This window comes from Mangifera indica, chromosome 11 (genome assembly GCF_011075055.1).
Source record: "Mangifera indica cultivar Alphonso chromosome 11, CATAS_Mindica_2.1, whole genome shotgun sequence".
Taxonomy (NCBI): Eukaryota; Viridiplantae; Streptophyta; class Magnoliopsida; order Sapindales; family Anacardiaceae; genus Mangifera; species Mangifera indica.
In genome coordinates, this window is record NC_058147.1 from 4,190,245 (window position 1) to 4,217,612 (window position 27,368).

At 34.6% G+C, this 27,368-nt stretch overlaps 1 protein-coding gene across 8 annotated transcripts; it reads right to left on the reverse strand.

Annotated features, from left to right (window-relative positions):
* Positions 1-543: 543 nt before the first annotated feature.
* LOC123230076 (BEACH domain-containing protein B) lies at positions 544-26,947 on the reverse strand. Of its 8 annotated transcripts, none has more exons than XM_044656185.1 (41): positions 26,724-26,947; positions 26,029-26,230; positions 25,350-25,413; positions 23,701-23,935; positions 22,813-22,959; positions 21,823-22,149; positions 21,010-21,232; positions 20,344-20,412; positions 19,629-20,078; positions 19,197-19,485; positions 17,595-18,023; positions 17,345-17,503; positions 17,105-17,254; positions 14,975-15,130; positions 14,737-14,778; positions 14,247-14,591; positions 13,571-13,744; positions 13,228-13,388; positions 12,790-13,105; positions 12,268-12,700; positions 11,759-12,095; positions 11,443-11,631; positions 10,845-11,106; positions 10,515-10,706; positions 10,217-10,435; positions 9,941-10,117; positions 9,002-9,117; positions 7,989-8,435; positions 7,623-7,833; positions 6,901-7,122; positions 6,297-6,770; positions 5,902-6,219; positions 5,364-5,816; positions 5,220-5,266; positions 5,028-5,121; positions 4,002-4,208; positions 3,680-3,805; positions 3,196-3,567; positions 2,814-3,045; positions 1,369-2,114; positions 544-932 (listed from the first exon to the last, which is right to left on the reverse strand). In XM_044656185.1, the coding sequence occupies exons 2-40, from the start codon at positions 26,148-26,150 to the stop codon at positions 1,417-1,419; spliced, it is 9,684 nt and encodes a 3,227-aa protein (XP_044512120.1). In that variant the 5' UTR covers positions 26,151-26,230; positions 26,724-26,947; the 3' UTR covers positions 544-932; positions 1,369-1,416. The 8 variants fall into 8 exon arrangements, with proteins under 8 accessions (XP_044512120.1, XP_044512119.1, XP_044512115.1 ...); XM_044656184.1 differs by having other exon boundaries at positions 544-1,094; XM_044656180.1 differs by having other exon boundaries at positions 544-980; positions 26,029-26,182; positions 26,724-26,946.
* Between the last annotated feature and the right edge of the window lie 421 nt (positions 26,948-27,368).

The following is a 27,368-nucleotide window of genomic DNA, read 5'->3' on the forward strand; positions in this document are numbered from 1 at the left end:
TTTTATTTATGGACATGACAGGGACCAAACCGGCCCACATCCAAACCCATGTCCCTCATCTTTAGTATGGCCTGCAAACTGTATGATCGTTAGGCGTCTAGGTCATACAAGCCTTGAAACAAGGCCAGCAGAATGGCATGGCCAATTAAAAATTAATAAAATATTTAAAAATAATAAAGAATTAGAAAAATATATATTTTTACGAACCTATCAGCAAAAAGCCCACAAAGACGGCCTTGATATTTTAGTGGGCTGACCTAATCTATTACACCTACCAATTGGCAGATCAGGGCACAACCCAACCCTATGACATAGTGGGTTGTGCCAGGTCGGCCGACACGGCCCATGGTCATGTAAATTGACAGATTATTAAGTAGCTGCTTGTATAATACTAGAAAACACTTCGGCGAAAAATCTGCCCACAAATATGGCATCGTAAGAAAAGGAAGGAAATAAGGGCCAAAAAACAAATGCCATTTACTTTAGACGAGGCACAATCGCCCATCAGTACAAGTAATTGATAGAAATAACAACAAAAGAAAATTTCTAATCAATTATCTGTTATTACGGTAATGATGATGTTATAGTTAATACACAACATTTTCTACTGACCTTACAAGATTACAATGTACATGTATGTGTTAATACCTGATTCTGAATCCTAACTCTGCCCACTATAAAGAGGATGAAACTTAAGAATTTAATCAACGTAGCAATTGTCTACCAAATTATGTTGAACAGAAAAAAAATAAAATAAAAGAAAAAACTGCACCTTCCAAATTATTCAAGCTGTATGTATATCGGACAATGAAGTTCCTCTGCTTCACATCTGTCAAAGTGAACCTCAGGAAAAACCTCTCAGTATGATCAAGTTCAAAAAGAATAATTCTTGATGGAGAGTCCAGGCGTCTGAAAATTCCGCTCTTTCAGCTCTAATAAGGTTTCCAGCAGGAGAAAATTAGAACCCAGCAATCATGAGTCTGGTTTTAACACACAAAGCTCATTACAATGTCAACGCAAAACCCCCAGCCATTAAGATGCTTAGTAAGATTGAAATGGCAAAGAAATCTTTCAATGTTATGTTCAATCAGAACCTGTGCATTTGAAAATGAGAATTATTATACATACCCACTTTGGATATATAAATATATACATACTTATATTTGTCATCACATGAGTAGATATTATTTTATCCTTAATTCAAAATTAATCAATCATGTGATGACACATATAAATGTGCACATATTTATGTATCCGAAATGGATACACATAATTTCATTGTTTGAAAATATGCTCTTCCAACGTATAAAACAATCATTTTCTTCATTTCAGGCAAAACAGTTCCAAAATTAAGTGCAGCAGATATACCTGAGGTTGAAAATGCCAATTTCATAGCTCCTTTTATGGAATCAAGATCTATCCTGCCCCAGAAGCTTTGACTTTGACGTTCCGAGGAAGAGTAGTTCTACGTTGAGGGTTGTCTATAGAATAGATCAGAAGGCATCCATCTTTGGTCCCAGCTAAGAAGCATTCTTCTGGAGTCACAGCCAGAGATGTAATTATCTTTCCAATTCCGCCATACTTGTGCACAACCTCAAGTGTATTCATAGACCGGACAACTATTTGTCCTTGGTCACCAGCACAAACCAAAAACTCACCACATGCACTGAGTGCAACACAGTTGAGGCGGCCATTGGACTCTGAAGTAGCAAGATGCTTCCCATTAATAGAAAATAGGTGCAGACTGAGATCATCATCACCATAAAAAACAATCCGTCCATGTGAAGAGGCAACAAGTTTTGTCAATGCAATGCCAGATGGGTGATGTAATGATCTCACGTATCTTCCCTCCCGCAGGGTATGGAATACACAAGTTCCATCTTTCGACCCACTGATAATTATATCAAGCTCCACACTAACATATAAGCACGTAATTATGTCATCATGCCCACAGAGAATGTGGAAGGGAGTTTCCACGATGACATAATCTTTACGGGGTAGTTCTATCTGTGTGTTTCGAACCTTCTTTTCTGAGGCTCTGGAACGATGAACCTCCCACACCATTACAGTTGTGTCATAACTTCCAGTTGCCAGCACACTTCCATCAGCAGTCACTGAAACAAATTCCATTTTAAGAGATTAAGCATTAAGAACATAACTTCCACAAGGAAACAGATAATTACTTAAAGGAAATTCAGCAACATGAAATAAACACATCAATATAACAATGCCACATTGCTTACAAGTGATTCACAGGTCCTTACATTTCCCCTTCCCACATCAGTGCAATAGCTAAACAGATGCATAACCATTTTTTATTTTAATAACAAAAATCCCTCAAACTTTTCACCACTCAATACAAAGTAGGGATTATTGTGACCTTACAACTTATAAAAGTAAAGAACTCAATGGGATATATATCCAAGTAGATGGTTCCAAGCAGTTCACATTCAGTAAGTATAACACTCCCTCTTTGATGAGAGTGCATTCTCTACACTACGAATGCCTAAGACACCACAGCCAAAATTCAAATAATGTACACACCCAATCCCTCAAACTGTGCACCTGATTTGAAAATGGAAGTTATTGTCAGACCTTATACCAGTCAAGAAATACGTGGGATACAATATCCCTAGTAGGTGGTCCTGAAGGATTCACATCAACTGAGTAAATAAGCACATGCAACACTTTGCCTTTGATATAGGCCCTATACTATTAATTCCAAAGTCAACACCATTGAAAACATTCAAATAATCCACAAAGCCAATTGGTGTTCACACTTCTTTGAGGGAACCTTTACAAATAGAAAGTACCTGCAACACAGCTGACAACATCTTTATGTTGTCGTATGCTTTGCACTATTTTTCCATCATTCAAAGATATTACTTGAAAACTGTTCTCCCAGTTCCCACATGAAATCAAAAAATTCTCTAATGGAGTTTGCATTGTTGCAAAGCATTGTGCTCCAACTTCAAAACTCTCAGCTAATGGGCTCCCAATATTACGGGGAGAAAGAATGTCAGAACCAATTCCAAAGAAAGGATCCTGCAACAGTTTGCAAGTTGTATTAATAATAGAATATCAGGATCCAGACACAAATTGTTTAAAAAAAGTGTGCACTTAGAAAATATTTCTATCAGAAAGATAATTCAAAATTATGATGATAAGATCCAGTGAACAAACTACAAAACTGACCTGGGAACCAGAGAAGGTAAGGCTTCCACCATACTGCAATTGTGTTGTCAGCCACATCTTAACTGACAAGGTAAGCCCCTGGTTCAGAAGAACAATGGTTGAATCCAGCATACCAACATACACAAAAGCTGATGGTTGAGTACTTGTACTACTAATGATGGAAGTCAAATTAATGGAACTAGGAGCAAATTTCAAGGGATGAGCAATTGGAATTGGTGGCCCTCTTCTAGGATGTTTCTTACGGAAAACCTGGATGGGCGTCTGGCCAAAATTGGCAATTTGGTCTTCTATAGCTGATCTTTGCAACTCATCTTCCATGGTATCCAGATCAACAGCACCTTCATAAGTTAGATAGTAAAAGATGTTTGCAGCCTGTAATCCAATTTTCGTTCAACATCTAAGTAAGTTGTTGAAACTAACAATCAATACCCAATTTACAATAACTTACAGACCATCCAATCAAACATTAATCATCAAAGGATACCTCAACTGCTGGTTTTCCACGTTGCTTGTAACCGAAAACCAGATCAATCCAGTGGTGAAGATTTGAGCTAACATATTCACTTTCAAGTGCTTCCCTGTTTCTATTTATAAATACTTCGGGTGAGCCCTACACAAACAATGAGAAGTAAAAATAACAAAGCAGTTACAAAGGAGCATCTAGTTGCAATAAATCAGTTCCAAACTACTATACATCCTATCTAGATAAATAAATTACAAACTCAAAAACAAAAGAAATGGTTCTGAATAAGATATTGTCCTCAATGCATTCTTAACTGAGAGATGCATAAAGTAACTACCAATACCTTGGCCCAGGGAGGGAGACCAACATCACCAATAGGTTCTCCATCTTGTTTCACTCCAAGATGATAAGAGTTTGAATTAACAAGAAACTCTGGAATGTAAAAGAACTCAGGGATTAACTCTTTCACATCACTTGTATTAGTGAGGCAATTCCTGTATGTACCTTCAATGCTTTGGAAAAGACGATCCGCATGGTCAAATTTACCTCCCTAACCAGCAACAGCATAGTTATGCTTTTGAAATACCAATTAAAAACACGCCACTTAAGCAATATGCTAGAATGAAAATTAGAAAAGCATACTGAAACTACATGGACCTTAAGATCAATATGTCACCATCTTGAATAGACGAGGATTAATTAAGTCAAAACGCTAGCTCATACTAATTTTTCAGAGAAAACCTGTTGATTCAATGGCAAATATTTTCTTTTTTGCATATACAACACCCATCATCAATAAATCTTTTCTTTTTATTTTAAACAATATATAAAAATGAAAAACTAGCACTTGAAATTTAAAAGGTACAGAAGCATATGAGTCTCATATCCTTAATCCTTGAAATTTAATTTAAGTATCAAAGTTCATATAAATAAATACAGTACACAAGCATGCAATTATCTAGATTGTACTTTTATATCCAATGTAAAATCTTTCAAGTGCCTTCAATATCGATAGTAGTTCAGTTATTTGGTCTTCATAAAGAGAGAGATTATTTTGTTTTTTCTTAGGCCAGAAAACATAGAAATAAAAAGCTACACACCTACAGCTCAATTAATAGGAAATTTTTTTCATGTGTATATATACACACACACACACTGTACTCAAATAACAAAACAAGAAATCAAAATAGCGAAAGTTTTTTAAAACTTAACAGAAAAAGGAAAAAAGGTCAGATGTTGATTTACATGTTGATTTTTACTGTAAATGTTACAAAGATAAAGATAGTTACCTGCACATGCATTGCATTATAACATGCCACATATTGTGCCAAAAAAGGGACTCATTATTACAATTCTAAGAAAAGAGTACCTGCAAATTACGGTGAAGAGATGTGAATGGTTCTAATCTAAGAAGGTAATAAAGCACGATCCCCATGCTCGAGTAATGAGACCCATAGTAAAAACTGCACAAAAGAAAACAAGTATATTGGACATGATAGAAATCAAGTTAAATTATATACCAGAGAAATTTTACAAAATTCAAAACGGGTCTGAAGATTACCTAGGTATATCAGGATCACAGAAACTACGATATCTGTCTTCAAACACCTATATAGGTAAGCAAATGCTTTTATTAGCGAAAAACTAATCCAAAGAAATCACATTTATTATGTAATTCAATAAACTAAAAACAAATAATTCTAACCTCAAATCGCTTTGAATCTAATGCTCCCACAGGTTTGGAAAGATCGCGAAAGGTTGAAGATTTATTAAAATCAAGAACGTCTGAAGAATAGTCAGCCAAAACCCAAGGAAAGACGGGATATTGTGTTAAGTCATTATAAGATCTTCCCGCAAGAGTGTTAAGAATCATCAAATATTCAAAGTTTGTTATATCCCTTCTCCTCCATCTCTCCTTAGCTGTTTCTGCCATTTCTAGTGCTACACGCCTATCAACAAAGGAGATAGCTCCGCTCTTGTCCCTATTACTTCCTTTAGGGAGTAATATTTCATTTCTGAGAGAAACCATCAAGGTTCCAACCTCTTTAGCCTCCCTCTGTGAAGCAAAGTTCAAAAATATAGGAGCAACTGAATCACTGAAGAAAACCTCTATCGCAGTGTATCTAAGCAAATACCGTGTCCAGTGCACAGCTCTTATCTATAATCAGCAGAATCAATAAGATTGAGTTAGACTTTGTGTAGAACATACAAATTAAATTCATATACAAAAATACTTTCCCAACCTTTCCAATATTCCATCTTCGGTGACGCTTAACATTTTTTAATGATTTCAGATTCAAGTTTTCTGCCTCTGCATTATCGGTTGGAAGCCCTTTCTCAGAATTTAAATCAATATACTCAGGCCATTTAAGAAATTTCTGCTTTTCAGACTTGTTTAAATCAGAACTGCTAGAACCATGGAAGTCCTTGAAAACAGATGACCCTCCAGTACCTTCAACCAAAAACTCACCAAAAAAATGTAGAACTGTCTTCATGACAGCCAAATGTCCGGCCAATTTTCTCTTTGGCGTTACCAGAACACATCGAACCGATAAAAGAACCTGAAACGGCAAGCCTAACATTAAGATATACATTATTGTATTTTAACTGCAGTCTCACAATTAAAGGTCAGAAGTACCTCACTAGTTTCCATCTCTGGTGAAGAGGAGGAAGAATCTTTCCTGTCAACAATGTCCTTGGGATCACAGCTACCTTTAATTTGTTCTGACCACTGACTGTCCAAGGGATTCTCTGGGACAGAGACCTTCTGCCCACTTGGTTCAGTATCACTCTCACTGGGTTCTGAGGTCTCTTCATCAGTTATTTGGCGTATTCCTTTAAGTAGAAACCGCTTCATTTGCTCAGGGATATGCCCAACAGAACTGGATTTGTTTTCATTAATAGGAACAGTGGCCTCATCAATAGGAGTGTTGGATGCTGGATGACACAGTTTTTCATCAAAATGATAATTCTGCCGTAACTTTGGTCTACGCCGCCATGCATCTTCTGTCTTGTCCAGTTTCCAATGAATTACAGAATGATTTGGAAAAGGATCAGCAGACCATGGACCCCTTTCATCAATTAAAGCACGGAACATATGTATCCATTTTTCCTATCAACAAAAAATGATTGTTGCAGCAGAAGATAAAAACTCTATGAATTCAAGAAGAAAAACTAGCCTGAGGCTATATCAAAGAGTAAAAAATTAGGATGCCCAACAAAAAAGAAACTTATACACATACGGCGACGTTTTGCTGCTCCTCCTCGTGAATAAGCTGGAATGAAGCTCTTCTGAAATCATCTGAAGCAAGAATAGCATTCAAGCCACTTTGTATCTCATCTTCAAAAGATTTTGCACTACTTAATTCTATAGAGGAATTTTCATCCACCCTAGCACGAAGCTCATGCAACTGCCTGTTGCGGTCCAATTTTAATGTCTTTACATATTTTGCCTCATCAGAAACCTGAAAAATGAAAAAGAGAGGTTGAATATTAATCAAAAAAATTAGACAGAAAGAAAAGAAACACAATCTGGACACATCAATTAACAACTATCTTATACTAGATGCTAGCAAAGGTAAGCAACCTCCATACTGTATCATAGTAATCCAAAACAAGATTTGCAACAATAAGGGCAGAGACACATTCAATGCAGATGTAAGATCTTCATTAGTATTTTCAGTACATTGTTAATATTGAACCAGATATGGAGAGTATGGATAGTCTTAAAACTATGACTGCATCCCAGTCATTTATCCAAGTCACCTTGGATCGACACTATGTAATGCATTTACAGGGAAGGTTCTCCACAAAAACACAGTTAGATGACATATCACCTTCCCTGTATTATACTAGATATTTATTTTCATTTTTGTGCAAAAAATTTGCCTATTAGCACAAAAATCTTCAGCATATAACAAAAATAAATACACATAAAGAAACCAAATTAAAATGCGAAGCATACTGCCGCAAGCACTCGATCCTTCTGAATTAGATTCCAAATGGAGCTTGTTTCTTTTATGTTGCTGCTCAACTCAGACTCATCTCTACCCACAATGGTAGTAGCAAGCATTGATTTCCCACAACTGACTATCTCTCGAATTAAGTGTGCAATAACATGAAAACGTGCACCATCATCCAAAGTACCAAACTTGGATCTCACAGCTAGCAGAGCCCTGGAAAAATATTAAAGAACAGTCAAATATTTATGGCAAATGCTGGAATGAAGGGAAACAAAACACCTATCTAAGAAATTGTAGTAAGCCAAGCTGTATAACATCAATATGCACAAAATATACAGACATTAATCAAATGTGTAAAGAAGTAGTACCAAATAAAAATCTGCAATCTACTCTTGCTTTGCTCATCATCGGCAGGAAGAAGAGAAGGCAATAGTGGAACAACCTGTTGGACACATCGTGAAGCTCTTTCCAGAGAAGCATGGCAAAGATATAGGACTACAAGTCGAAATACAATTCTTGGGCACCTCTCTCCTCTCAATAGCATGGCTTTGTCCACGTTTTTGTTGGGTTTTCCACCCAATGCACTCCCAATCCCTCCAGATACAACAACTGCAGCCATTTCAGCAGCAGGAATGTTCAGTGATTCTACCAAGCCACGCGCTCTTTGGCCAATTGACGGGGTCACTAATGCTGATGATTTGGGTAGCATCTTACTTGGTCCCTTCCCATTCATCTCACTAATGATGACCCATAAATTATCATATATATTCCACCACTTGTGATCGACTACGACAGCTTCACTTGTGATTGGCTGCCTGCAACCATGAATAATTATCAATACTTGTAAAATCTTTGAAGTTGACAAGCTTTCAAATTAATTATTTCACTTCCATTTTCTTTTTTCTTTTTTTAAAGCAAAGCAGATTTAATTCCAGATAATAACAGATAGCATAAATATTTATATGTATCTCACTCATTCAATAATTTAACTAATCATAGAACAGAAACCAGAATATTAAAGGGAAAAAAGGAAGCAACAAGAAAACTTTTCAGTGACTACACAAACAGCCATGCGTTCAAAGCAAAATAGAAAAAGCAGATTGAATTTCAGAGAAGTTAACAGACAGATAGCATAAATATATACATTCATCTCGGTAGCCAACTTCATTAGTTCACAAATCAAAACCAAAGTGGCAGTACTTAAGACTGACAGCAGATACAGGCCTTTGGCGAGAGAGAGTTCAAATTATCAAACCTAGTGAACCAAAAGAGAACATAGACCTAGTTCAGAACAAATTACAGAACAGATTTATGGTATAAACATTAACATAGATTTTATAACATCACAACACAACCAAAAAACAAAAAAAGTTGGTAGTACCTAGATGCTTGACCATCAGCTTCACCCTGCAAAGCCTCATATAATGCAGAGCTAAAATCAGTCACACCGTCTATTTCTAAGGAATCCAGAGAAAAACAAGAGATATTTGCTGGAAACTGCAAGAAAGACAAACAAAAAACTGTCACTTTATCTCATTGGCTTATAAGAGACTTGGGCAATAAAGCAATTCCATTCAGTGACTGATAAGAGAGTATGTAAACATGAAATTAAAAGCCTATTCATTGCATTCAAAAACTAAAAACTAAGGCATACCATTGGGTGCATGCATAGCAGCCAAGAAATTAACATGTCACTACAATACCAGATGTTTCCACAAGAGGAACTAAGTACCAACACAAGCAAGCAATATTGATAAGCACAATAAATGAAGGAAATCTCAACCTGCTAGGTACAGTCAATACTTCATTCAAGCAAAAGGCATCTCACACCCACAATATTATTACAACTGCTAGATTTATGTAGTATCAAAATACAAAAAGTTGAAACATGTAAATGAGTACAAGCAAAAAACCAAATAAAATTATATAATAAAAGAAAGTCACACTTTCTTGAAATCTAGCATAATGCATTAGAAGTAATAAATCCAATCATTTAAATGCAATTTATGCCCATATTATTGCATCTGCCAAATAAACCCTTCATAACACAAGTCATCAAATGACTACTCAGGCCTTCTCATCACAGATTTAAAACTTGAATGGTGTTGCATTCAGTCACAATCCAAGAACAAAAATAAAATGACTTTCCCTATCTAGGGAATGATCTAAGTAAGATATGGAGGAAAGCAAATTTGATAAAAACAGTGTGCCTATAAAAAGTCATATGATCATAAGTTCACAACCACATAAGATGAATTTTTTCAAAGATGGCTAAAGGCAATCAAGGACCCAGAAAAAATTTCAGAGATCAGGTGGATACCAGAAGTTTATGATCAATATCAGAGATTAGCATTTCATCAACAAGTCGTAGAAGAAATAATGTATTGTCCCGACATGGTTGCAATATAAAAATATTCTCCCCAGATGATAAGTCTGTCAGCCTCCTAATCAAGTCTTCATAAATATCATGGAGAAAATACCAGTATGAGATGCCTTCCTGTGTGAGGAAGATGTCGAGTTACCTTGGATTGTTAAACAGATAAGAAAAAAGAGTAAATGACAAATAGTTATTTACAGTACAGAGAAATAAACATACTTGCTCATAGTGCATCAGAAGGAAGTTAACTGTCTCCTCCAACTGTTGCCAGCCTCCTTTTACCGAATACATATAGTGACCAAGAACAACACAGAATAAACTCCTTACAAATGTTTGTTCATTAGTCTCATTGTCATCTAGCCTAGGTGACTCAGGTTTGTAGCCTTTTAACACCTCAAGCTTTATAGAAGCTGCTAACCAGGCATTCCAACCATGTTCCTATATACAACATTTGTTGGTCAGATAGTAGTCCAATAACTACACGTGTACAATAAACGTTAATAATAAGTATTCATACCATGAGAGCTTCAACATTTGAAGGGTTTGAATCAAGAAGATCAAGTAGATCACCCATTATTTTCATTCTCACTGATGCATCCTTACAGCCAGCTAAGAATCTAAAAATCAGAACCAAAATTTGAGGAAGGAAAAAGTGGGAGTCATTTCCTTTGCTTCGATGCCTGTCAACCTGGTTATATTTTTGCAACACCTACAGATATCAATTTTGAATGAAAGGACTTCAAAAACAAATTTCACATGGAATTGTTATCCAACACCACAGTTAGGAAGCTAAATAATATGCTCAATGAAATGAGAAAACTAATGCAACTCATATTTCATTAATAACCTGTTTAGGGCTAGCACCACCAAGAAGAACATCAAACAAAGAGGCACACAAATTGTCTGTCTGCTGAAATCTGAACAGCCTATCAGACATAGCTGAGAAAATAGGTTGCATCCTTAAATTGATTTTCTTGTTGACCTCTGAAAGAAATTTGGATCTTCCAACAGCAAGATTGAAAAACCTTGGCCCCTTCTTCTCAGACGGTATACCAACCAAAAGTCTTCCTAGAAATTGTAAGCCCAGCAATCTGACAGGTTCGTATTCCCTGTTCAAATGATGGAAATCCAATATGTTAGTTTAATATAAAGAAGTAATTCCACGATAATTCCCCATTTATTGTCCAACTCAATTGGAGCTACTCAATTTGTTTGAGGGGTGACAAGCACTAGGATTTCAGGTTTTTGAATATAGCCATTTCATACATGTTAATTTGCATAGATTTTATCCCCTCAGTGCTATTTGGTGTTATGTTTATACTCAGTAGACTCCTGTATATAGATATTGAAAAAGTAAAGCTATTCTAGAACTTGAAAAGACAAACATGGTCTTCGCCATGCTTCAAGGAAAAATGATGCATTAAATCCAAACATAGGAGACATACCTTTGAAGAAGATTAACAAAAATTTGACAGCCACCAACCAAATTGACTTGTTCAAGGAAACAAACAAGCACTTGTTTTTGAGAAATAGCACGAATAATCATATGTAAAGCATCCTCAATGCATGCCATATCCTGACTTGTTTCAAAAAAGGCTATAAGAGCCTTTATATCAGCTCCTGCAATGTTCTGCCTGCATATACCACATGACATTTCAATAAAACATTAAAAATCGAAAAGAAAATGCAAAGCTGCCATATCAAAAAAATTATTTTAACAATTAAAAAAAAAAAAAAGTTCAATGTTTAAGTATACCATACCTCAAGCTCATTTCACCAAGACTTAGTAAAAGAAGACGAATTTTATGTATTTCTTCTCTACTAGGTCTCTCTCCAATAACATGTTTGGTAATAGGATGCAAAAGAGGCTTGCTCCCAATAGCACATCGAGATTTAGCAGTATCCCAGTAATATTGGCGTATTATATCAATAACACGAGGAAGCCTACAAAAACTCTTAAGCAACCTAGGATCATTATCAAATTGCTGAATAAGAAACATGTACAGTTCTCGCTGCACCTTGTAAGCTGTGTAGAGCCAGATAAGAGGATTAAGAAAAATGCTTGATATGACCTCTTTCACAAGGAGCTCGGCTAAACCTGAAGGAGAAACAAAAATACTCTAAGAAAGAAACTAAAAGTTACATTATGTTCATTCAAAAGTTAATCAGAATATTAGGAAAACAGAAAAGACATGGAAAAACACAAACAAAAGATGAAGATTAAAATTCGCATCTCCATTAAAACTGACAGGGAAGTTCATGTTACATACCACAGTTTGATATGACGGAAAATAGATGTTTCAATGCTGAAAGTGTTTCTAAATTGAGTTGTTGAGGTGGAACTGATTGAAACAAAAAACCCAGCACTGAAAATCCGGAAAGAAGATGCATTTGTTGTTGATTTGATAAATTATCATCTAAGACAGATGCTATAAGCTCAATAACCTCAGCTGTTAGACGCTCTTTTGGGACAGGCATTAGCAATGTATTCTCAAAGAATCCACTTTCTTCATTTTCATACCTATCTGACTGAGCAATGAGAGGGAAAAAAACAGATACACCTCCCACACAATAGATTATCTGCTGAAGCAAGCGACGGGAACATAATTGTGCACCAACCATCACAGTTGCTTCAAATAAACTCTTATCTGATGCAAGATCCAATATGTGTGAGACATTGAACAGTTTTCTACCACTACTTGCCTGAAAAGGAAACCCAACTTCTTAGAGTTTGCTCAGAGAATAAATCAAATTTAGAACATCATTTTTTTTCTTTCAGAATGAGAGAGAACCTGTGCATTGATTCCAAAGACAATTTTTGATGCAAGTCCATCTTTAGCATCAAGAATCCCGCTTGGTAATGGGTTATCATAAAAAGGTGAAGCCTCATTATCTAGGAATGAGTACATGTAGCTTGGCCCTAGAGAAAAGATACCCTGCACTTGCTCTGAAGATATGGCATCATTGAACAAATAAACAGGACCAATCTGACCATGAAAAGGAAATGAATCCTGTATGAAGTCAGGGGCACTATCTCTTTCATTCGGTGTGATTTTAGGTCTTGTGCCAATTGAGCAGCTTGTTAATAATTCATTCACTTTCGCATAACTGAACCGTAAGAGATCAAATGTCAGAGAAGTTCTATCCATTTGAAGATTTATATTAATCTTGAAAACTTTCTAGCCTAAAAAACAATGAATAGTAGATAAAAGCCAGAAATAGCATAGGACCTGCATCTTTCAGATGAAACAAGATCACCATCAACATAGCACCTCAATAGGCTACCCCCAGAAAATGCTCTTCCAACACTATGAGTTAAACAAAGAAAATGCCATTTCTTTCCCTCTAGATTAACATGCAGCTGAACACACTGTCGCTTTAGATTTACCGACTGGAAAAGACATGAAAAAATAACAGTAAGTTAAATCAGAATAAATTATAACAGCTTGAAAAAAAAAGGACAAGTTGATGTAATAAATTTACTTTATTAGAATGATTCAATGAAATGCATCCTCAGTATGGATATAAACAAATCACCATGAGGAAATTCCTGAGCACAAATTTGTAATATACCTCATATATAAGCTTGTCTTTTGAAAGAACCGCCAAACATCCTCTTCCATTATCAGTAAGAAAACTAAAAAGGCCCATGGTTCCACTTCTGGGTAAGTTTTCCAGCCTAAGCCAACAAGAAAATGAGAAACCCTTATTGAGAGGCCACTGTAAAGGTGTTCTGATAATGATCCCCTACAAGAGTACAGAAAAGATGGACTATTAGCTACAAGAAAGACAATTTGTCACTGTCTCCACCTGAAGCAACTAATACATGAAAAGGAGACAAAAGACATGCCAATTCAACTTGAAAGAAAGGAAGAAATTCAAAATGTCCAACTCTTTGTTTGGAGTGAGAAATAAACACAGAATTATGGATCTGGTAACATATCCCATAAACACTAATGTGCTCTGGATTACGTATAAAAATTATAAGAAGTACTTTAATACATCAGACAATATTTCTCCTAACATAAGCAAGAAAAAAATTTATTATGAATTCAACTTCCATGCCCTCACTTTCTGACTGTTTGATAAACTAAATACCATAAACAATTCTCACTTGCATTTGTTTACAATGTTGCTAATTCTTTAAGATGCTCTGAAACTTGAATATAACTTTATTATGGTAGGTTTCATAGTCTTAAACAAGAATAGTTCACCCATAAATTGTCATAGATGAAGTATATGTACTTACAGAATCACTTCCATTGAGATCAAAAAAGGCAGTTGGTCCCTTCTCATTTAGCATTGACAAAATACTGCTCAACAATAGTGAGCAATACTCTTGTTGCATGCCTATTTTCTCACTTCGAAGGAGTGCAAATATTTTGCGGATATCCTTCCCAGATATGCTATGCCCACCTATAACCTGAATCAATTGGGCAATTTGCAAAATAATGTTATCATTATCTTCTTGAGGAAACCAATCAAGCAGAAAGTGAAGCATTCCAGCTCTGTCACATGAAGCTCGATTAGAAATGGAATCCCTGAGCAATTGCTGAAACACATTAAGCCCGTAATGCCGCAACGAGTCACTGCTCTGCCCAATCACAAAACAGCAAGTAATGATATATAAAACAATGAAAAACAAAGTAATTCACAGTGTGAAAAACAAAGAAGTGCAGAATTCAGACAAAATTAGGGATAAAGAGAAGCCAACAATCCATGGGATAGGAATTACCAACCTTCTGTAAAACACTCAGATAGACTATGATCACATCTTCATTCTGAGTCGAAACAGAGGAAGAAAATTATGTGAGAAGCAAGAACACAGCAGTCAATGACACAGCCAAGGTTAGACAACACTTAGAATGAATTAAGAACATATCAAAAGAAACAGGAACAGACAAGTTAATAAGAGTATGTTATTTGATAAATGAAAACTTATGCTAACAGTAAAGAATTTTCTAGAGAAAAAGTCACCTGCACAAAAGGGTTTTTCTTAATATCAAACTTTCCATCAACAAGCATATCTAGCAGAGCATTTAAAAGCCCTTCGCTTGGGTGCCATTGGCAAAAGTCCAGTAGCAAATTTTGCAATGTCTGATAACCCTTGCCAACAAGAGCTCTAAATGCAGCCTGCAATACTAAATTAGTTAGTCAATAATTAAAATGGATAGAAAATGGCATGGTGCAACAAAAATGAAAATGAAAAGAAATATAATTGAAAGAGCACCACGTAAGACTAACAACTGTAAGACCAACTATAGAAAACTACCAAACATGTATTTTTTTGGAAAGAAAAATAAAAAGTAAAATCCATTGATTAAATGAAAAACATGTAGAAAAGGTGAACAAGCTGCAAAAAACTAGGAACAGCCAGCAGTAAAGCTATGGATACCTAAACTTGTAAAACCAATTATATCAACTTAATAATGGAACGTTTTTATTTTTAATAAGAAACTGTATAATCAGCATTAATAATAGTTATAAGATTTACAGAAGTGAACAGATAGATCAATTTGAAAAGTAAACCCTGATAGGAATGGTCACATTTAAACAATACAATCAAGAATGCATTCCATCGCAAAATTGAATCAGCCCCTCCTTGAAAAAAATCTCAGCTTATAAACACAGAGAAAAGTCCAAACTCATGCCTAAGTTAAATAAAAAAAACAAAATAATAAAATAAGAATCTTGAAACTCCATTGCAACTGAAGCCCTAAGCGACACATAAAGATGAGCTTTACACCACAAATTAGCATCATTAACTCTTTTTTCAAAAAGTAAAAACCAGATGTTTCTAACTTCCTATTCATTGAGAAAAAGCTAACACTTCTTATTCCATACAATCTTGGCATTCTTCCTTTTTGCAGAAGCAAAAATTTTATTTGTAAGTAAAAAGTCGAATGTACATGGACAGACCAAACAATTTTAGCTTCTTTGCAAAACCTAACCCATCTAAAAGAAGTCATCGAACAATGTCAGAACAGGCACTTTGAAGTTTACAGATCAAACATCAAGACATAAATAAGTTTGATATGAGTCAATAATACTCTGCGCAACCCCTACATTAAATCCCTTAACCAACCATCCAAATAAAATAACAGTAAACACCTAAATGCCTTATAAATAGGACTTCAAATTCTTAAAATTCTAATTCAATTCAACCCAACAAAGTCATAACCCATTGAGTCATAAAGGTTAATAAATTCCCTTCCACAATTCTCCTCTATGTTTACGTTGGTCAGCCACGACTTGTACTCAAATCTAAAGGATACAATATGAAACATCACCCAAAACACAACTAAAACTTTTGTAACAAATTCCAATAAATAATGCAAATGACAGCAAAAGGTCTTAACCCAGCCAAAAACTGCAGATAAAATAGTATAAGCAAATTTATCGTTACCCTTCCACTCCAAAGAAGATTGAAGGCTACTACTGCATGCTAAAGCAATATTAAATCATTCTTTTATAATCCTAAATGTAAAATATAAGACTTAAATCACACATCGGAAAGTATAAGCTTTTGATGTGGGGTTTATATAATTTTGGGTTTTTCAATCTCAACAGCTAACTTTTGAGGTATGGTTGTCTGAAGGTTCATATCATTTGATCTCAAAGCCACCATTACATCTTTCAGTTGCAATCGTGCACCAGAGGTAGTAACATCGACATTGCAGCGTTTGCCCGAGATTAGCAAAGTACTAGCAAATATTCAGTCTATATGGACGTCAGGGCTGCAAAGTATGATGGTATGTTAGGATCCCAAGTGTAAGGTTTGAGACTTGGATCTCATATTAATAAGTATGGGCTAGTGGGGTAGGGTTTATATAACTTTGGATTCTCCAATCTCAACAACTAGTTTTTTAGGTATGGTTCTCCCAAAATTTATATCACATTCAATTAGGAAGAAAATGTTGAACACCCTGAATCAGTTTCCAATTTTCGATGACAGTTTAAATAACCAGCAAAGAAAAATAATGAACTGCATCCTGACAAGTTATATCCAACCAGTTAAACCTTTGAAAGACAATCAAACAAAAGAAACATTCAGTAATCTGAGAAATAATAACAGGATAACCATCCAACCAAAAGAGCAGCACATACCTTCGAGGCATCATTACTTGCAAGGAGACATGTGAGTGTTTGAAGGACGTTTATAACCAACTTTTCTCCATTTGCTTCATCAAGATTACCATTTAGCAAAGAGACAACATGCAAAAAACACTCTCCATCACGAAACAAAGTCTGATAATACTGAAAGAACAGACACTCAGTTAGACATAGAAAAACCTAAATCTCAAAAAAGCCAGCTTGTAGTAGGCAAAACAATAGCAGGATATATACCAATCGATCAGTAGAGATCATATCTCTCATTCCAACCAAAAGATCAATTGACAATGCTGCAAAACCTTTCTCCCGTTCCTTAATATGAGTAAACATTTCTAAATACTTTGAACATAATTGCAACTTTGCTGTCTGGTCTTCATCAGTCAATGGCACGATCTGAAAACATGGACAAAGAATGGGCATATCTTGTTGCAACAGCATGTTGATCATATGCTAAATATAAAAGTATACTTGTTACAACAAATACCTTCATGAGGTCAATAATATACTTGAGCACATTATTTCTCAAACTTCCCTCCCAAAATAAAACAAACAAGCAGTCAATACATGATGAACTATGCAAAACCAAACTTCTTGCATCATCTGCTATTGACCAGAACTTCATAAAGAGGTCCATGCATGTTTCCATGCATCGATGCCAGCTCTGAGCTGTCTCAAAAGAATCAGATATCTGATAACGATGAAAAGGACTTCTATTGCCAGACCTCCTAGATTCTTCGGCCTGAATGCAAGCAACTTTAAGCACTCGGGGAACTGCATCAAGTGTTTTAAAGGAAGTGATAGTTTTCTCGGCTGAAAGCTGTAATATGCGAAGAAGAGTCTTTGCAAGAACACCAGCAATCTCAGGATTACATGCACATTGTTCAAGGGCATCTAATAAAGCAGACAATTCCGGCTGCCAGAAAAAAGAGAAAATAAAGTAAGCAAAAATCTCAGGAAAAGATGATCGCACATTTAGCTTCAATAAACACAAGGGTAAGCAACTACGATGATATGAGAAATGCACCCTTGGAAATTACTTCAAAAAACAACAGTAGAAGCTTTGACAACGATGCTCATCATTACAGACGCGCACAACCATTATCATGCATACAAGACAGGAGAAAGCATGTAAGAATAGACCAAAACTTCATTGAGGATGGATCAATCAAATATTGGTTGTTTTGGTTTGATTGGAGAATATCCCTTTTTTAGGATTGTATTGATTGTCTTTCATTGTGATTCCTTTCTCAATTCTTTTTCCTATTTGTACAGGTTCTTAATTGTTTAGGTCTGAATTCATGGTATAAATTTCCTTTTTATATAATGGAAAAGTGTGGTTCAATTTACTCAAATGGAAAAATTTGTTTCACAAAGTAATCATGTTCCTTATGATATATGAAAGGAGAGATGGAATTATGCCTCCTCAAAATAGAAAAATGATACTACACATGTAGATAGCCTGTGGCAAGGAATATTCCACTTAGTAGTGATGTTAGAAATAATTTGATTAAATATAATCAATCAAACTAGACAGGTATGTGACAATTTTGCAGCCAATTGACCACACTTTACAAAGTATAATATAACATGAACACTTTTCTTGTTCTAAGACAAACTTATATCAACAATTGTCTTGCTTTCCTTGTCGAAGTTCACCTCTTATCCTAGCAAACCAAAAATTCATTTTAAGGTCCCCACTTTAATCTCAACTTATTATGAGCTATTAAAAATCAAATAATGTCGCAGAATTTGTTCCAGTAAGCTTAAATTTATGGAACAGATAATGTTTCAAGATGACATCAAAATCAGGTTAAACCCAACCTCCTCTATTTACATCTTCATATCACATCAATTAAATTATTACAAATAATAAAGAGTCCAAAGTTAAATCCACATGTATTATTGTATTTGTTCGAAACCATGTGACAAGTTCTTAAATTAAATTTGATCTAGCAAATTAAGCTTTGAGAAATTAATCATACTTCAATGTGCAGATTAAATCTACATCCATGATAAATAAAAAATGAAATTTATCATATAAAGCTTATTGAAGAAAGGATATTTTGTGAATGAAAAAAGAACATACCAAGTTATGAACAATCCCAATAGAAGTTGCAGCAAATTCAACGAATGAAATTACTTCCAGTTGAAGAACTTCAACTCCAGCAGACTTTACATGACTGTGTGAACTATTGGACGTAGAATACCCATCACCATAAAATTCCTCTAAAGTTGGCTCAAAATAGAAAAAATTCTCAGAGAAAATAAGATCCCATATTCCCTCCTCCCGGAATACTTCTAGTGAAGCAGGAAATGAAACAAGCACTCTCCTAAATGCATCAAGAACACAGTGCTGCACGGTAGTGACAAAGATCCTGCAGAAAAAAATTAACGATAAAGGTAAAAAGAATAAAGAAAAGGAGAAGCCAAGACAAACAAGAAAGATGAATGTTAAGCAAGCAGGAACCTTATCAAAGCTACCATAGATTCCTCAACAAAAATATTTATAAAGCTTCACCTTAAATGACTTGGCAATTCATTTTCATTTGAACAAGCCTTGATGCATGGAAAAACTGTAAGCAGAACCCTCATGACCCATTTAATTGAAAGGTCACAGTAAACTGAAGAAGAAACAGGTATGCCAACTCGACTAGTGGCTCCTTGGCCAAAATGAGATTTAACATCGTCTGTTGTTAGGAAAGAACAAAGAACTCCACTCAACTTGACAACATAATCACTCCAAAGTTGAGAATAAGAAGCATTTTCTGAAAGAACAGAAGGCTCTGTTATGCGCCTTTTCACGTCCTTGGAGTCAAAAACAAACATCTGAAAATCATCTTGCACATGCAAGTCCTTTCTCTGCTGCTTGTATTCTTGAACCATGAAAGCAAGTGAACAAAAACTATTTGCAAATTTATGAACTCTTCCATTTTCACAAAGAAACTGCAAATTGTTCAAATTCCCAAAGCTGAATACTAGTTAAGGGTATCACTAATTGGTAAAGCAAAATTTATAACACTGATAGTAAACTAGGGACAAAGACTGAGCATTAAAGTGAAAGCTTAGCCAAACAGAACATACATTTATTGCATGAAGCAAGCAGCAAGAGTACAACATGCACTTAACTAATTCCAAAAAGCATGAAAATAAAAATTTCAGTAGTCAAATGAGTTCTTTAGAAGCATAAAAGTAAGTTTCTTAAATTCGATAAAATGCTAAAATACAAAGGATACGCTGCATCTCTAAGAACCTCCAGAGAAAGAACATGGAGCTGTAAAATTTGTCGAAAGGGATTGTCAACTCTGCATAAAATTTAAAACAGTGTATTAGAATGAGTAAAAAAAAGGTTATACATGTCAAGAGGGAAAAAGTAAAGTCAAAAGTGTAACCTAAATAGAAGCATAAACGAAAACAAAGCCATTAGAATGTTCCATTAGAGGAAAAAGAATAGACTACAAAAAAATTAAAAATTAAAATTCTGCCATTGGCAACAGCTACAATAAATAGTTTAACTATCCATATTGGCAACAAATCAACTCCACTGGAGTCTCCAAATGGTCTCAAATTCAGGAAGCATACCCCACTGGATTAGTTTGGAATCAACATGGGCTCACAAGTTGAGGTGTTTTCAGATATAGCTCCTCAAACCATGAAGAAATTATGTTTAATTGCAAAATTTTGGTAAGTTAGACTTCTGAATTTTGAATTTTCAGACAAACACTTTCAGAGAGTTCAATCATTTCATCAGCTTCAACAACTATTTAACTGTAAAGGCAGCATTGTTCAAGGAATTAATTTCAGTATGTCAATCAGTAAATGTGCTATGTTTGCTCACAATCTACACAATAACAAGGCATAATTAACCATGTGATGCAAGCTTAAGGATTAAATTTATACACCTTTTCATATCCACCTGAGTGTCATTTTCCATTAGTAGAACATTAGTGGATGGTAGTCCAAGGCCATCCAATAGAACTTCAAGCCCACCAATGCTTTTAAAATGATTTTGACCCCTTGGATTCTCTGATAAAGCTAAACGAAGGGTTCTCAAAGTCAAATACTGGAGTGACATATCTGTCTGCAGTTCTTTCATACTCAGCCTTCTGATGACACGCAATAGCTCTGCAATACATATAAAGCTTCTGTCAATGATTTGATCAAAAATTCAATAATTGAGGAAAATGAAAAAGAAATAAAGAATAATTGCAAAAGAATAATCATTTCCAGGAAGTGACACTTCAGTTAAATTTAAGAAATGAAACACAAGGAAATGCATCTATAGTTTTTAAGTCAACTATTGAAAATCTCCCGAGAAAAAAATCAAGGGTACTAGTCTTAGGAAGCTTGAAATCCATCTTAATATTCAAAGAAGTCTAGTCAAGGTTGGAATTTGATCAAGGTCACCTTCTAGTCTAAAGTCCAACTCATTGTCCCATGTGAAATTATCTTGGACAAAAAAATACAAATTAAAAAAAAAGAGAATACAAATAAATGTCTAATGATTTAATATTTACCCTCTAGGCATTTGAATCTTCAGAAGTAAATTTTCAGTACAACAATTATTTCCACAAGGCAAAGTGAGTAACAATCAAAGGCAGAAAATATTAAAAATTGTAATTTACAAGATGATGCCACTGCTATGCAGAGATAAATTTTCTGTATGCATAACCAGTTTAATAAATGAAAATAGAAACTAAAATTTCCTACCTTACCTACTAACCAATTAAGGCCACCAGCTTCCATCACAGACACAACAGCTTTCTTATGCCAATTTAGCCTTGCTTCAGACAACGGAACATCTAAACTTTTAGAAGAATCACTTGAAGAAGCACCTTGCCTCAGAATAGAAAACTCTATGGTGTTACTGTATAACTGCACCTTCTCATTTACATTTGAATTCAAATCAATAAAGCTACACATTATTGATACCACATATACAAGTATTTTCTGTAAAACTCTAGTCTTCTCTACTATAAGATTAGAAAAACTTTCATCAGCAGAGAGTGCACCAGCTATTGTTTTGAGTTGTATAACAACACCTGAAATAAACCAAAACAAAAATGTAAAAAAGGAAAATATGAACACATATTTTAGCTACTAATAGACCCATAATAATGTTTAAAACATGGATAAAATTAAGAAATCAAAAATCAGAACACTTACATTTGTAAAGAAGGATCACAGAACGTTACAACAATTCAGATGATTTAACAGGCATTTAAGAAACATGATAATAAATTGAGGTACTATGAAAAAACAATAATGTCAGAGGAAACTTGGATATCAGTTTCCAAGGTCCAGAGAGTCATAAGTAACCTACTGACCTAAAAGCTTAATCGAACAGATACAGCCCTACAATAATATTTAAATTCCAACTCCTCTCACAAGCACTAGCACATGGACAAACATAACCACAACCTATCATTGAATCATAATAACAAACAAAATATAATTTGATTTATATGATAGAACAATTTGAAGATAAGATTGCATGACCAAATCAACCATGACACCATGTTAAATAACATGAGACATTAAAGCAAAAGCTGACAAGTAAATGCCCAATATCAGTGTTTAAGCGTTAACAAAGGTAAATCCCAAAATCTAATCACAAGTAAACAAAATATCTTTTATCAGTAATCCGAACCACTAAAATCAAAGAATGTCAATATCTACAGGGCAAAAGGTGATAAAAATCCTACCTTTCATCAAGGCAGTAAGCTTCTGAATCCCACCATAATAGCCAAAAACTCTGCAATTATGCATTGAACGGATTACAATATTCATAGCATCCAACACAAGAAGAGCTTCGGAAGTGCTATTGCAGCTTGTGGAAGACTCTCGTAAGTCTAGCATCAATCAATAAGGGCAAATTTTACTACAACTGAAGAACTTGGCATAAAAAAATAGGAGAAAAAACAATCGTAAGAAATAATATACAAAACAAAGTAACCCCATCTCATGATACTTCACAGTATTAAGTCACAAAATGCGTGCATCTCTTTTAATAAAAAATATCCGTATTCAACCCAACAATATTAATTTAGGTCAAACTCCAAAAGAATCAACAATCCACAAAATGCCTTTAATAAATTTAATAATCAAACCTTAATAAAAAAATAGGTTGACATTGCAAGTAAACATTTACTATCCCCAAAAATCTGAGGTTTGATGAGGTTTTTTTTGCCTATAATGTTGCAAGAGGAACTGCAATGATGGGTAATTTTTAAAACATTAAAATTACATGAATAGAAGAATGATAAAAGAACTAACTCTGATGAATTTAAAAATGTTGCTGATGAAGAGATTATAGTAAATAATGGAATCAATACTCTCAGGCTCTTAAAGGGATTTAACTGATAAAGATTTTTTCAATTCCAAATTTCAAATTCAACTACAAAATGAACAATTGACATTTTGCCAAGAATTCTTGCAATTAGGACTACTGAGGAAACTTTAAACAGAGAGCAAATAAAGGGACAATATTCAAAGAAACTTCTGCTGTAGCAGATAATTTATTGTAAGCACTTTATCAAAAGAGTAATCTGTCTATAACCATCAGCTACATTACAAAATAAATATGAACTTACACTCAGCAACAAATGCGGTCAATCGTGCAATCTCTTCAATTAATGTCAAAATAAGTTCAGCAGGATGTCCAAAAAGGCACCCAACTACTATATCATCATAATGTAACAAATCCTCTGTGGGTTGAACAGTTGTTGAAGAAGCCTCCAACAACTGATGATTATTAACCGGTTCCCAGTTCTTGAATACAATAAGAAATTGCTTGAGAAAAACATGAAACATCTTTCTCTTTTCCACCTAAAATTGAATGAATTACAGGGCAAAAGACACTTGTATTAGTATGAATATAATAATTATGCTTAACAAAAAGTGATGAGAACAAACATCACAACAACTAGCTCAGCAAATTGAAATCAACACAAAGAGGAATCAGAAAAAGGATGCAGGCTGAGTCTAGATAGGAAAATCTTAACCAGAGGATATCACAAAAATAACATTTCTACCCAAACCTTACATGTGTAGCTATCTTTAACTTAGTGGGCAGCAACATAACAAGCTTACTTTATGGCAAATGCAAAATGTGGTTTTTTCACTTGAAAATAAAATACATTGAAATAATCAAAACTTTTGCTTTCTTAATGGCTATAATGTGTGCCCTAACTACATACTTCGAGACCACTCTAATCATATAAGGATAAATCATGATACATCTCACTCACTGACGTTGATTTTTTTTTTTCAGTTGAGAGGAACTGAAGAAAATCCCTGTACATCTATCATAATTTCTTCTATCTTCCATTTCTTCCACCTCTTGTTATAATCAGTAACTCTTGGGATCAGAAAATATGTAGGCATAGGTCATTAAACCATGTCCCAATCAAAATCCAAGGTTTAAAGAAAAATAACAATGCAATTAATTTTATGGGAGGAGAAGGGAGCAGTCTTTGAATTTTGGGAGTAAGCAATTAAAGTAAAACATATATATACTTGAATGTTGAGGACAACATTAATAGCAGACTCGTGTATGGAACTAATTTTTTCCATCATAACAGAGAAGGAAAATGAACCTCCCAATGAAAAGCTGATACAATGAAGTACAGGAGAAGCAAATAAACAGAGTTTGGGAAAATGATTCTTAAATGAAGCAAAACGTCAGATGCAATAAATTTTAAATGGTTTTATCCTAGTTGAGTAGTTTTCAATTTCAAAAGAACAACGCATGCAGTGTTATTCTCTTCTTGTTAGGAAAACTTTTGAATTCACAGTAATAAAGCATAAAAAAAAGAAAAAGAAAAAATTTACAACCTAGCCTTAAATGAAACTTAAGACCTTCAAAATCTGAAATTGAAGAATTTGATAGCAGCTAAGGTTGTAGAACACCATTAAATTTGCTTACAACTCCTCTCTATATACTTTGTTCCCCTTTTTATTTTTACCTCTTCCCATTAAACTCAATACAAACTCTCAAGGATTGTAATTATATACTACAGATTGTATTTTTATTCCCAGCAGATTACCTTATACCTTCCCCTTTTTTGAGTAAACTACCAAAAAAAAGCACATTGAATGCATTTTGTAGAAAGAGAAACCTCTCACACAATTAATGAGAGTTGTCTTTGTTTCTTAAATATATCTTCCACATGTTATAAAAGCTAGACAAGTTTACATTTTTGAACTGTAGGAGAAATTTTATAAAAAAGTCCTGGCATACCTTATCAGTAGTGCTCTCATACCTCTCCCAAAGAGTATTTAGTACTGCTTGATCACCTACTTCACTGCAAAGTTAAAAAACAAAACAAAAACAATAGCGTGACAATCCAATAAGTGAATTCTACAAAGCCGCTGAAAACAAAAGAACATTATCCATCATCAGCACGCAAATGCTGGTGTGCAATAACAAATGTCTAATCACACAAAAAAGAAATACAACAAACCTCTCACTGAATAAGTCATAACTTGAATAAATGTATCAATTCCACTAAGTATATGGAAATCAAATCATACATCATTAATTAACTGAAATACACTTCATATTTTAAGTGTCATACAATTTTTTCATATTGGTGTCAGTAAGACAATATGGAAAAAGAGACTGCATATTTGAGCACACAGCTCTATTCCCCCATATACCAAGTATGGCCTCCAGGATTAATGCTGAATATAAAGACAGTTTATAGGCAATCATTATAAAATTGTCACAAAAGAGAGTTAAGCCAAAGACATGAATTTATCAAGATCTGGATGACATCACCTTCTCACAATTCTTAGCAAACCAGATTGACAATGTCAGGTGGCAATAAAAAAAATCTACTTCAAGAATTTTAGCATTAAAACTATTAAGTACAAACAAGCATCAGTAACTTATACTTTTGTTAAGAATTTATAATTACCTGTAGCGTATCTTTGGAGGAGGAGGAGCAAACCTCTCATGTTGTGACCCTAAAGAGGATTCCCCAGTTGAGCCACCGGATGTTCTCCGAATGAGTTCAGCAACACCTTTTACGATGTTCATGCTTTCCCACCAATATTGATCAAATATTGAGACTTCATAATACAATAAATTGAATCAAATGTTCCGTCACTCCAAATTGCCTGTTCTCACAAGGCGTAAGCCACTGTTAAGACCATATTTGAGATTTTATTGAAACACGATATTAATTTACAGTTACGCTCAGTTTGGTAGCTGAGAAATTAAATAAAAACAAAGGAAATAAGACAAATGATGATAATAGAAAAAAGCTCAATTTTTTTTCCATTTTTATTTAAGTATTAACAATATGAACATTAGAACTTCAATCTAAGATGAATCCTTAAATATAATTTTTTTCATTATGTAAACCTGAAATTTCCTTTTGTTAAGTATTAACGATACGAACATTACAACTTCAATCTATGATTACTCCTTTAATATAAAATTGTCAAAAAAAAAAAACACGTATCAAGAAATTCCCAAGCGATCAAAAAGAAGCCAAGAAGTAAAGTTTTCAGAAAGTCAAACGCACCGGTTTAAGCGCGAATATACAATTAAAGATTTAGAAACTTGAGATAAAGAAATCATACAAAATGCAATATATCTATTGCTTACCTCTTGAAATTTGCGAGAACTGTTGCAACTTATTGATGACAATAGAGTTTGAGGACTGAAAAGGCTTGTACCTGATCAGATCAAGCGGCTCCAATACTCAGACTTCTAGGGTTTATGATGTGAGATCCGAATTTAAATCTTTTATTCTTCGTTTCAGAAAGCTTCTTCTCCGATGGCTTCTGTCGGGGGGAATGAAATGAAAGATGTAGTACGTGAATGCAGAGTCAGACAACACGGTGAAGTATTTATATTGTGAATTTAACCCGCGAGATGTCGTTTATTTTCGATATTACCCCCATCGCTGAGATTTATTGGTCGGTGTTTTATTTCTTTGTTACTGTTGCACTTGACAAATGATTTCACTTATCTTTTCCTGAACGACGTCGTAGAAGCGATATCCCTAGGTGAAGTAGCCTCTGCCTGGCCACTTGTACTGAGTGAACCGGCCGAGGCAATACCTGGGCTGTTGACTGAAGGGGCCCAGTTCTCGTCATGAGATCTTGGGCTGCTTCAGTCATTAAAAAAATCCTGAAGCCCAATTTTTTTTATTTGATTTTAAAGACTATTCCCTACTTAAATTTAATTTAAAGACAAACAAAAAATCATTCCACATTTGTAGAATCTCTTCAAGCCTCTGTAAGTTTT

Excerpts from the sequence above, each read along its gene's own strand:
- LOC123230076 (XM_044656185.1), bottom strand. The coding sequence starts at position 26,150 with ATGAACATCGTAAAAGGTGTTGCTGAACTCATTCGGAGAACATCCGGT. Across the intron at positions 25,414-26,028 it reads CCTCCAAAGATACGCTACAG|TGAAGTAGGTGATCAAGCAG; the intron begins GTAATTATAAAT and ends TTAACTTTGCAG. Across the intron at positions 17,504-17,594 it reads ATATTATTGACCTCATGAAG|ATCGTGCCATTGACTGATGA; the intron begins GTATTTGTTGTA and ends CCATGTTTTCAG.